General features: G+C 39.9%; 1 protein-coding gene across 1 annotated transcript; it reads right to left on the bottom strand.

Moving 5' to 3' along the window:
- Nucleotides 1-5061: 5061 nt before the first annotated feature.
- LOC121511380 (hyaluronidase PH-20-like) lies at nucleotides 5062-10262 on the bottom strand. The gene is made up of 3 exons (XM_041790039.1): nucleotides 9357-10262; nucleotides 7708-7797; nucleotides 5062-5655 (listed from the first exon to the last, which is right to left on the bottom strand). The coding sequence occupies exons 1-3, from the start codon at nucleotides 10260-10262 to the stop codon at nucleotides 5314-5316; spliced, it is 1338 nt and encodes a 445-aa protein (XP_041645973.1). The 3' UTR covers nucleotides 5062-5313.
- Between the last annotated feature and the right edge of the window lie 1867 nt (nucleotides 10263-12129).

Genomic DNA, 12129 nt, shown 5'->3' with positions numbered 1-12129 from the left:
AAGGACATGGCCTGCTTCTTTGTGACAGGCTGAGTGGTGCTGGCTATAGCCAACGTGATTTAGACAGAGCCTTGCCTTCAGCAGAGACAACATGTCCTAAAAATGTAACACACAGCAACCTGATGAGGGAGGCCTTGTGGCCTTCCACGCATAGATGTTTCAATAATGTAGCTGTGTCCACCTCACACTGTTCTTTTGTTTGTGAGGCGATAAGCAAGTCATCAATGTACTGAAATAATGCTGGGCCCCTGATAACACCAGCGAGAAGACAGGCTTGCTAAGTGTAGCGTTATACAAGAGGGGGAAGAGGTGAAGCCTTGACACAGACGTGTAAAAGTCTATCTTTCACCATCAAACAGAAATGCAAGCCAGAACTGAGAGTCCTCATGCACTGGAACAGAGAAAAAGGCGTTAGATAAACAACAGAAAAGAATTTTGATCTTTCTGAAACCTGCGAAATGATTGTATAAGAGTTAGGTACGTTAGGAACAGGTGATTGTACAGCAGCATTAACAGCCTGTAGGTCCTGTATGAATCTCCACTCGTCTGGCTCTCCTGCTGGACAGATTTTCTTAACAGGAAACATAGGTGTTTGTACAGAAGAATTTTCACATGGAACGATTCCAGCAGCCTGTAAGAGAGTCAAAAAAACAGGCCTTATTCTGTCTAAGCCCTCCTAGAGGATACTAGTTAACCTTGGGCCTGTATTCAGATTTAGGCTTTATGTAAACGGTTCACAGTTCTTAATTAGGCCCACATCACGTTTGCTGGCCGTCCACAGTGTTCTTGGGACCTGTGCCAGCAATGGGGAGATATCTGATGCATTTAATGCAGGCGTAGAATGAACTGTAGGAGAATTATCTGAAAGCACCAGATGAACATTTTTCAGACGATGAATGGAGCTCTGGAGAGGCCTGGAGAAGGCCTGTAGGCTAGGTGAAAACCGAACCGTGGGGTCATTGTCATGAACACACCAGTCTGTCACTCTGTTACAGCATTGAACAAAGGATCCTAAGTCTCTCCACTTATGAGTACGTGGTTTAGACAGAGAAACATGAGGATCAGAACCTGGAACAGAGAAAAAACGTCCTTGGTCCTCAGTCAGACAAACAGAGAGTGCACATGTCAAATGTCCAAAAAACAGTGTCAGTGGTCAGTTTGTCATTCAGGCACCTGAAGAAATTGGACTCAAAGCCGTGGTTGGGTCTGTCAGATACATAAGCGGTGCAGTGTAAGTTTTCAGGTTTCACGCGATCGCTCCCTGGACTGGTCAGGGCCTTTGTGACAGCCACGATTTGGGTGGCCATGTTAACATTAATCAACCACTGATAAACATACAGCGGGGTCGTCGGACTATAATGAACAAAGTGACCGTCTACAAGGTTCAAACTGGACATGGTGGTGGGAACCTTCTATCCATCTGGTGTTGAGGTTAACACAATGCCAAAGGCACACATGAGATCTCGGCCCAAGAGGTGAATGGGACACAAATCAGAAACCAAAAAGCTGTGCTTCATTTTAAGTGAGCCAAGCTCATTGTCCCACACAACATGAAATAGGAACGGAGAATTTTTCTTTCACTAGTTCACCAGAAGCACTCATAGAATAAACATATCTCCCACTCCTATTAACCTCAATGACAGAGCTCTTAATTATGGAGTTAGTGGCACCGGAGCCCACTAAAAAAGAAACATTCTTACACATAACCTGACATGTAATGGTTGGCATTTTCTTATAGGCTTCAGATGACAGCATGTTATACGTAGCACAAGGTGACATGTTTTTATGCTCTAACCTAGTAACAGTTTCTCTAACTCAACACTAACTCAACACAGGCTACTGTAGGCAGTAGATAACGCCAAACAACATTTTCAGCCTATCTGTGTCAAAGTGTTCTTTTCCTGCAGACATGCACAAACATGCACTCACAGCTTGACGTGCACACCGATTTCATGCACGAACTCCTGAACTCTTGCCCGATCATGAACAGGACCCCCACTGAACTCTACAGCGGTGGTTCCTGCCTTTTTTCCCTTAGGGCCCCCCTACTCAGGCCTGAGAAAAGCTGAGCCCTCCAGGACCCACTTGGAAAATTCCAGTCAATTTTGTTTTAATTGACAGAATCTGAAAATAAAAGGCCTACATACACTTGATCTAGACACAAATCCATGTATAAACTACCAGAGGTGTCAAGTAACTAAGTACAGATACTTCGTTACCTTACTTAAGTAGAAATTTTGGGTATCTATACTTTACTGGACTAATTATTTATCAGCCTACTTTTTACTTCTACTCCTTACATTTTCAAGCAATTATCTGTACTTTCTACTCCTTACATTTTAAAAAAAGCCTCGTTACTCCTATTTCATTTCAGTTTGTTTTCATTCCGGCTTGTCATCGTTCAAAAAAACACAACCCCCCCAAATTCACTCACCCAAATTTGAGCCGGCTCACTGGACTTCTCTGAGAAGTCAGAAATGAATCAAGCATAACATTCAAGCACTAAAACTCATTTTTCTGTTCAGGAATGCAAGTAAATAACTATAATTTGACATATTAATCAAGAAATAATGATGTGCTTTACTATTTTTTCAGTTTTTTTATAAATAAGTAAATTTGAAAATTCATGGATAACAATAATAATTATATTTTAGCATTAAAAATATCATTTGGGTTAAAGAGCTTCTACATATTGGTGTATTAACCATTGCTGAAACATAAAAAATGATTCTGGTAATTACCAGTGCTGTTAATTTAGGGCAGCTGTGGCATAAACCTTACTTTGGTTAGGGTTAGGGTGGTCTAATAAATTTGTTAAGCACTGTATATGGTTCTTGAATGTATTTGCTTTGTCCTAAAATGCGTTCATTTTCAATGGGCATAAACGCAGCTGAAACAGGTGCATCCCAATTTTTTCAACATTATCATTTTAATATAACATTACAGTCATTATGGCCTTTAGAACAATGTTTTTGGGGAGGTGGAGTGGTGCACTATAGGCCCCTGCAGTGGCGCGACATAAGCTTTTGTCCTTGATGGCAGTTTTTCCCCCTTACATTACTTTTACTTTTATACTTTGAGTAGTTTTGAAACCAGTACTTTTACACTTTTACTTGAGTAAAAAGCTTGAGTTCATACTTCACCTTCCACAGAAGTCTTTTTAAACCCTAGTATCTATACTTCTACCTGAGTAATGAATGCGAATACTTTTGACACCTCTGTAAACTACCCATTATTATAAGTCTATTAGGGCCACTCTTGAAAACAACAATAAAGAGGATTTGTTAGTTTTAAGAAAAATCTCTGAATTCTTAGGTTTAAACAGTTGTTAATTAACAAGTTAAAACAAGTAGACATTTTTCACTTTAAAAGTTGTAAATGTAAGTGAACCAAAACTTAGTTGGTTACTCTTAAATTATTGGCCTAACACTATAGTAAACGTAGGATATTTAAAATTTGGCATTTCTGAATTTCTGTTGTCCAAATTTAAGACTCTGTAAACTTGGAAACTTCACATTTTCTTGTAAATATCCTATGTTTTAAACTCTGAAATTCTGCTATTTTTTTCTTCTAAATAAACAACTTTATAATCTCATTTTTCACCCCTAGAAATGTGTACTTTTTGCTTAAAAATTAACAGATTCTTTTCATCAACAAAAACTTTAAGGATGGCCTTAATGCACTATGCTGCTACATCTAAATTTGACAACCTCAGAGTAGACACCCCCCCAGGTTCCTGGACCTGTCAGTCACTCTGAGGGTCCTGCTCTACAGGACCCTCAGAGTGACTGACAGCTCTGAAGCTCTGCTGTCAAGATACACAGGAAAATCTGGGGAGTAATTTTCCCAGAGTAAAAAGCATTTTATTCAAAATAGTAAAATTTACTCCTTATTGAGTATATTTATAACCAGCCACCACGAGAGTTAAAATAAAAACACAGAGTAAATTCTGCTGGAGTAAAACTTTTAACCACACCCACTTAAGTTTCAACTCAGCTGGAGTCACTCATGGACGGTCCCAGTTGCAGCTCGTTAGGTGTCCCAGCTGCAGATAATTCTTGGCAATCAAGATCTCCTCACCTGGGGATGAACCTTCAGACACCTACAGCTTCTAATCAGGTAACTCCTCTTCATCCTTTAATAATCTAGTGATTTTTCACAGAGTGTTTTTGCCTTGTCTAACTCAATTTGTCCTCTTTTGTTGCAGTGTCTCCATCTCTCTGCCAGTGCTATTTCCAACCACCAGCCAGCTCACCATCATTTGCACTATTGTTGTCAAATAAACTTCTTTAACTTTACCACCTTGTCTCTTGCTCTGCTCCTGAGTTCTTGTCATATGTTCATCACAAATGTTTCTGTAATATTAGAACACTAATCTGTATAGGCAATAACACCTCTTTTGTTGTTATGCAATTTATAGGTGGAAAGGTAGAATAATCTATTAAGAGGAAAATGTAGCTATAAAGACGAACATCAGTGTATTTAGAGTAAGATACAGCTCTAAATAACCATTACTTGTTTTTATATGGAAATTGTTACATAATGAGTAGAAACTTTTCTATAAAGAATGAAAAACAGTTCTGAAAGGGCTTAATATAACACTGTATTGAGAAAAAACAGCTCTTTAATGAATAAACTATGGTCTGAATTACTCTGTAGTGAGTACAATTGCTGTGAAGTTGTTTTTATTTTGTTAATCATGGAGCACATAATCATCACTCAGAGTTAAATAAAAACACTTTTCAGAGTAAAAACAACTCTGAAAACATTACTCTGCAGTCAGAGTGAAATTTTACTCCAAATAGACTGGGAAAAAATGCTATATTTTCAGAATAAAATTTACTCAGGTAAATTTACTGTGTACTTTTAAAACCCACCCAACTCGTGCAAAACCAGCCCAAACTATGTCAGCCCGCCCAAGCCAACTTTAACCCGAATAATCCATCATAAAACAGCCCAATCTGGCAACATCCATGCTAAGGACACAGAAAAAAAAATAACTCTCTCACGCTGTTTTCTGTTAGAAACAGACCTCAACTCATCATGTGCCTGTGTATATTTTAGCTCTAAGAAAACCGATGCCAAATGCAAACATTTTTTTTTCAAGAAAAACATTTATCAAGGTTCTTTTGAGTCATCAATTCCAGTTATTTGGTGTTACTCTTGATTAAAAAATGATTTTTATGACATTCAATGTCCAATTGCCTGGGATTCATTCCATTTTTGAGGAGAATAATCATCTAACATAATATTACATCAAATTACAACCGACTGTTTCAACTGCACCAATAGATGATCTGGCTGTTTTAAGCTTTAGTATAAAGTTTTAACCCAGATGTGTTTGGTCATTGTAGGGTGCACCAGTTTAGGTGAGCAGCTTGATCCCTTGTAGCACTGACAGGTGAAATGTTGGGCCCACGTCCTCAGATCAGCAGCAGATGGAAGACCGGCAGCCACGTACTTCCCATCAGTCTTCTTGATGCTGAAGTCAGCGGAGTTCAGGTGCAGGTAGTGGCTCGAGTCATAGTCCTTCCTGAGGCAGCGGCCTTTCCCCTGACACAGCACCTCACTGCAGAGCATGGCGGCCGCCGTCACGTTGACGATGTAAGGGTTCAGTGTGGACACCAGGTACTCAGACAGAGCTCTACAGGAACCCTGGGGAAAGGAGGTAGGGTTGAAATCAAAGCTCAGGTAGAAAAAGGTGGCCATCATTTGTTCACTACTTTTCACAAATGCATTATGGGATAAAATGAGTTCACTATACTGAATAACAATGCTCACTCAGATTTCAGATAATAAGGCGTCTTCTATGGCATGAATTTTGTGTTAGATTTAAACAAAAATTACTCGGTCTCAAACAAAAATAGGTATTTTAAAACAAATGATTAGTCTTTAGATATTATGAAAAAAGATAAAAAAGAAAGCTAACATTAGATAAGAACAAATTAAGATCACACACAGTCCAGTGTGAAGAGACCTGTGAAGAGAATTACATGCACATTTTTTATTACGGCTGCTGAAGCAGACAGAGCCTGACCAATGAAGAGACACAGCTGTGAGCTTTTTACAAGCTACCATCTAATCTGTCTACACATTTACAATCAAGATTAGTGCTACTCTACTTCAGCAGCTATAACCTGGCATAACTGATATATACATACATACATACATCCATGCATACAGTACATACAAGGTATGGCTATTAAGAAATGAGAGTGATGCTGTAATACAATTTTACTGAACATAAACTCTCCTTCTGCATCAACACACCGCTGCACTCAGGTCTTCACTGATCAAATCAGTGCAGTAGGTCTTCTTCTGTCTCAGAAGCGCTATGGTTCTTTTCTTACCTTCTGACACAGACACTAAAAGTGCTGCTTTGAGCACAGATCTGATTTAAAAAAAAAAGGAAAATGTCACATGGGACTAGATCAGGTGAATAAGGAGGGTGGTCGTCACTGTGATTTGTTTTGCTCCAGTATTTACTGAGAGGTCAGTGGGAGCTGGAGCGTTGTCTTGGTAAGGAGTGAAACCATTTTTTCACAGCTGTGGTCTTTGTCTTCCTTTTTTCTCAGTTTTTCTAGAAGCTGTTTGTTTTAATTGTAATTTTTATATAACCTTTATTTAACCAGGAAGTGAAAACATTAAGATAAAAAATCTGTCTTTCAAGAGTGCCAACAAAGTTACAGACTGGCAATCAGTATCCATACATACAAGCATAATAGCGTACTAGAAACATTAAATAAACATGTAAATATTTTTCAAAATTAGACGAAATTCCTAAAACACCCATTGATAAAGCAGAACACCTACAAAAAGATTTGTCTTCCTCCAAGTCATCCAGCATCCTCTTGAAAGCAACCAATCATACCAACTCATTGAGTTTAGAATTTAAATGCCATTTTTTTCCAAGTTCAGTTCTGACCCTTGGGACAGAGATTTAGAAACTATCCTGAGAACAAAGATAGAAGGTTCCAGATCCCTCTAACTGATGTAGGTCAGAAGAAAGGAAGGAAGTAGACCGGGAATAGTGTTATTAATCAGAATATGCCAGTTATTTAATCTACATGCAGACAAAGAAGACCATCCCACACATGCATACAGCAAACAGTGATGGGTAGAAGCTTTAAAGTTAGCGATGAACCTCAGGGCCATGACACACAGTACTGAGCCAAGGTGTGCATGTACAAAACATCACCATAGTCCAACACTGACAAAAAATGTTTTCTATTAGAGTTGATTTAGCGTTGACCCTTCTGGAACCCACTCCTCCAAAATTATCCCTTTAATGTCAAAGAAAACAGCCAACATGGCCTTGAATTTGGACCATCTTTGAGGTGCTTCCGTCATCCTTGGTGTTTTCATGCAATGACTGCCGTTTTGTCTTGATCTTGTTGGATCATATTGGAAGATCCAAGCTTCATTGCATGTAATCGTGGAGCAGTAGTTGAATTAACCACTTGCTAAAGCCTGTCAGAAGACAAACAATAACATCTTTTCCAACATAAAAACTTTGGTCACCATCGTTAAGAGGCTTGCAGTACAACTAAACCGGTGTTATATGTTAGAGAGAGATAGAATGCTCATTGGTTTGGCCATGAACAAATGTTTCTGCTCAGAGCTCTGCAAGATGGATCTGACAGACATTCTATCTGAGCTTAGAAAGAAAAAACAGTTATCTACCAGTAGGGACTTTAATAAGCCTACCTTGTTGTCATAGTCCTTGGTTCCCCCCCACATTATGATCCCTGAAGCTCCCAGAGCTGCAGACTCTCCGATAGTGCTCACCAAGTCAGTCTGTAAAGACAGAGAAGTTTTTTAAACCTTATGCTTGAATGAACTTAACCACCATATAAGAAGTTTTAAGACCAGTTTTCTCAATTATGCCATGTGAAATGTGTCATCAGAAAGGGAATAGCTTTGAAAATAAATTTAGCACACATATAAAAACTATTAACCCCGTAGGATGTTTTACCCTTTTATTGTTTTATAAATTATTATCATCAATTATGGTCACTATAATTTGTTGTTTTTGACAAGAAAAACTTTTTAATGTCAAAGTGAAAACAGATTTCCTTAGAGTATGTCAATTAATTAAAAATGTGCAATGTAAAATAAGTAACTGCATAAATATTCACCCCCTCAAGTCACTATTCAGTGGTACACTGTTGTAAATTAAAGGTTAGAAAGATTGAAATTGTTAAGCTTTAGTGTCAAATTTAGGACTTTTAAAACATGGACATTTTTTATTTTTTACTTGTAAATTTGTAACTGTTAAAACCAAAAAAAATCTGAGTTTGACTTTGTTGAAAATACATACTCTTAATATAAATATGTCCCTTTTTTCTGAAAAAATGTTGACTTTATTGCACAAAAACCAAACGGAATCGCTTTATCTTCAGCTTGGACTTGAAATGGAACAAAAGAATATGGCACAATGAAAAGTTTCAGACATTTCCTCCAAAATAAAAGCATATCAAGACTTTTGAGTGAGCAAAAAAAGTGATACTGCAAGTCAGGACTAACCTGACATGTCAGATGGATGTGTTTCACACATCCATCTGGAAAAGCTTCAATAGGAAACGTTTGAGAAAAGGCAGAGGATTTGAAAAAAACTTCGGAAGGTGATTGGGTGAACGTTCTGTCTGTCACATCTCTACGGGCCAATCAGAGCAACAAAACACGTGACGTAGCTGCTATCGAGCTGCAGGTGAGCAGCTACAGAGGATCAACGTGAAACATGCTGTAGACATGTCAGTACATGACTTTTGTGGTTTTTGAAAAGAAAACAACTCACTGCTGTTCTTTGTTCTTCTTTTAATGAAGAAAGGTCATTAAGTTCTGATAAAACTGGCGCTTTAGCAGCATCCACACTAATCTCGTCCTCCATAACTGCACCAGCTCTTATTGCTGCTCGTTTATGTCAAGACTCCAGTGCACCTGAAAGTACTGCCCCTTGTCGCTGATTGGTCCTGTCACTTTCTAACCGGCCGACACGGTCCAGATGGGAGCTTTGCAAGATGGATTTGCCAGTAAGAAACACAAAATGGGCGTATCCATCTACTTTGCAAGGTTAAGTCAGGACTATGTTGCTATGAATCCAAGCATGTTTGGAGTAGGAAAGCCACTCGTTCACAATAAAAAAAGAGAATTTTTAACAGTGTCAGGTCATGTGCATGACCTTACATGTGAATGTAGGGTCATGACGGCAGAAGTCTCAACAATATGATCCCACTGGAAAAAGGGATGCATGAATATTTCTAGCTAAAAAGATAGGTATTAAGATCGCTTCTTTCATACTGAGTTTTATGGAGAATCAACATGGAGGAAAAGTGATTTAGCATGCATACTCTTACCTCACTCAGGAACACCAGGTTCTGGTCCCGGTACAGTGTCCTCAAGTAGACGTAGATTGGCACTGTGTATAGACGTTTGGGTAGCTTGGATACCCTCACCGCCTCCTGGACTCGGTTGCGAGCGAACAGGGTGGTCTTTGGGGAGTTCCTCAGGTGCAGGTGGATGTATATGGAGGGGAAGAGGGCAGTGCTCTGCTCCCACAGCCACAGCAGCTGGTTATTCTGCTTTTGCATATCTGCGGGGCACTTCCCTGTGTAGCCGGTATGATTCCAGTTGTAGTTGTAGCAGTCGGGGAACAGGTAGTAGCCCCAGTGCTGGCTCGGGCGCTCTCTGATGCCTATGGCGATGGTCTCCTCCATGAAGTGCTGCCCAGCTTCCTGGAATTGGCGCTTTGCTTCTGCAGAGATTTTGCTCATCGATGAATATGGATCCATCTGCAAGGCGTGAGCGATGGACAACTTCTGATAAACATGCTTCGATCCCCAGTTCCGGTCCCACAGGGGGCGCCAGGACTCCCAGTCTATGACTGCCAACCCAGGAGAAGAATCCTTGGAGATGTACTCTTCTATCTGGCCCTTGGCTTTGGCGAGGTGGGCGTTCAGAGTGCCTTGTTGAGGGACTCCACCGTTGCTAGTCTTGTGTGTTGTGGTGTCAACCTTAGGGTAGAGGCCGAGGCGATGCTCATAGAAGATGGTGAGGAACTGACCATGCATCAAGTTGGGTGTGGTAATGGCCTGGAAGGCTGAAGTGTCTAGGTGGATTTGGAATTTTTGACATTTTTCTGTTGGAATATTCCAAATGGTGATGAAGGGGTGACCCTCGATCAGAGGGGGCTCCGTAGAGGGCAGTGTGAGGACTGGGGGAGTAAAGAGGACAATGCAGGAAAGGATGAGCAGGATTGTCATGATAGCTCTAGATGTATGAAAGAAGAGAAGAATAGTCAGTCTTCCAGTCATGACCCCCATTTAGCCATTTCATCATCCATTTTAACCTTTGCCAAATCAGAAGTTCTCTAAGTAAGTTTGGGGGTGCACCGGTGATGTTCCTAGATGAATAATTTCAAATATGGTTGCTGGCTGCTAAAACACCCTCTCTATCCAAAAAAGGATAGAACAAGTGAACTGAAAACACCAATAGTACGGTACAGGAACTAGTAATGTTCAAATAATAATGGATTCTAGTCCACAAGTCTAAAGTTTTTGTAAATTATCTATTTAACTCTTGTCAAGTACAGTACCTTTAAAAGGTTTTCACCCCCTTGGATGTTGTACACTTTTATTGGTTTTGTGAATCAATTATGGTCAATATAGTTTTGCTTTTTTGATTAAAAAAAACCCTGCTGGCTGCTAAGAAGCATCCCCACAGTATGATGCTGCCACCAGCGTGCTCCACAGTGGGGATGGTGTGTTTGTGGTGATGTCAGTGTTTGGTGTCTTGTCTGACAGTCTAAAAAGCTCCATTCTGGTCTCATCATACCAAAGAACCTTCTTCCTCTTGACCATGGAGTCTCCCACATGCCTTTTGGTGAACTCTAGTCCAGATTGAATCTGAGTTTTCTTCAACAGTGTCTTTCTCTCTGCCACTCTTCCATAAAGCTCTGACTGGTGAAGAACCCTGCCAACAGTTGATGTCTGCAGAGTCTCTCCCATCTCAGCTGCTGATGCTTGGAACTCCTTCAGAGTAGGTGTCTTGGTGGCTCTCTCACATATAAGAAGTATTTCTGCAGTATACTCGTATATTTTATAAAACATCATTAGGTCTTACCTGGTGCTCTCCTCAGTGTCCAACATCCACAGCATGCAAATAAGGTCCACCACCTGTGATATACAGGAAACCTGCCCTTTAAGTCCCTACTGCTGTCATCTCCACTCCTGTCCTACAGTGCTACCTGCGCTACCTGCTGGTAGAAACATTCCAGCCAGAACAACCGTTAACCATCTTCTACGGTGTGGTCTGCTGGGGGAGTAGCATCACAGCGGCTGATGGGAAGAGGCTGGACAAACTGATAAGGAAGGCCAGCTCTGTCCTGGGATGCCGTCTGGAACCTGTGGAGGAGGTGGGGGAGAGGAGGATGGCAGCCAAGCTGTCCTCCATGATGGACAAAGACTCCCACCCCCTCCAACACACACTCACTGCACTAAGGAGCTCCATTAGTGACAGGATGATCCACCCGAAATGTGTGAAGGAGAGGTATCACAGGTCTTTCCTTGCTGCAGCTGTTAGACTCCACAGCAGAAACTGCTCAAAATAATCTGTGCAATAATTAATACTTATATGTATAATCTGTACACATGCATGTATATATTTGTGTATATATATATATATATATATATATGTGTGTATATAGGTGTACATTTTAACATCTCCACCACACCCAATCTGTAATATATCCAACCTGTACATAACTGTAAATACTATTTATAATTTGTAAGTTGATGTTTTTTACATTCCATATTTTTGTACTTCTTTATTTATTAGTGCTCTTTTATTATTATCTTTTCTTTTCCTCTATTTCTACTGTGCTTCTGTCGCCAGTGGCCTGCTTTGTGTGTACTACTTTTTGCTGCTGTAAATTGGAATTTCCCCTTGTGGGACTATTAAAGGAATATCTTATTTTAAGAAGGATCTCTATGTACACAACACTTTGCATTGAGGAATGGTTCAAGATGGACTAAAATGTCTGCACTATTACATTTTATTAGGGCTGTCAAAAGATAAAAATTTCAAATCATATTTAATCTCAGAATTTCTGTAGTTAATTGCGAGTAATCA

Source organism: Cheilinus undulatus, linkage group 1 (genome assembly GCF_018320785.1).
Source record: "Cheilinus undulatus linkage group 1, ASM1832078v1, whole genome shotgun sequence".
NCBI lineage: Eukaryota > Metazoa > Chordata > Actinopteri > Labriformes > Labridae > Cheilinus > Cheilinus undulatus.
This window is presented reverse-complemented; position numbering and strand designations above follow the sequence as displayed.

Excerpts from the sequence above, each read along its gene's own strand:
- LOC121511380 (XM_041790039.1), bottom strand. The coding sequence starts at position 10,262 with ATGACAATCCTGCTCATCCTTTCCTGCATTGTCCTCTTTACTCCCCCA. Across the intron at positions 7,798-9,356 it reads ACCTGGTGTTCCTGAGTGAG|ACTGACTTGGTGAGCACTAT; the intron begins GTAAGAGTATGC and ends CTGTCTTTACAG. Across the intron at positions 5,656-7,707 it reads CCAAGGACTATGACAACAAG|GGTTCCTGTAGAGCTCTGTC; the intron begins GTAGGCTTATTA and ends TCCTTTCCCCAG.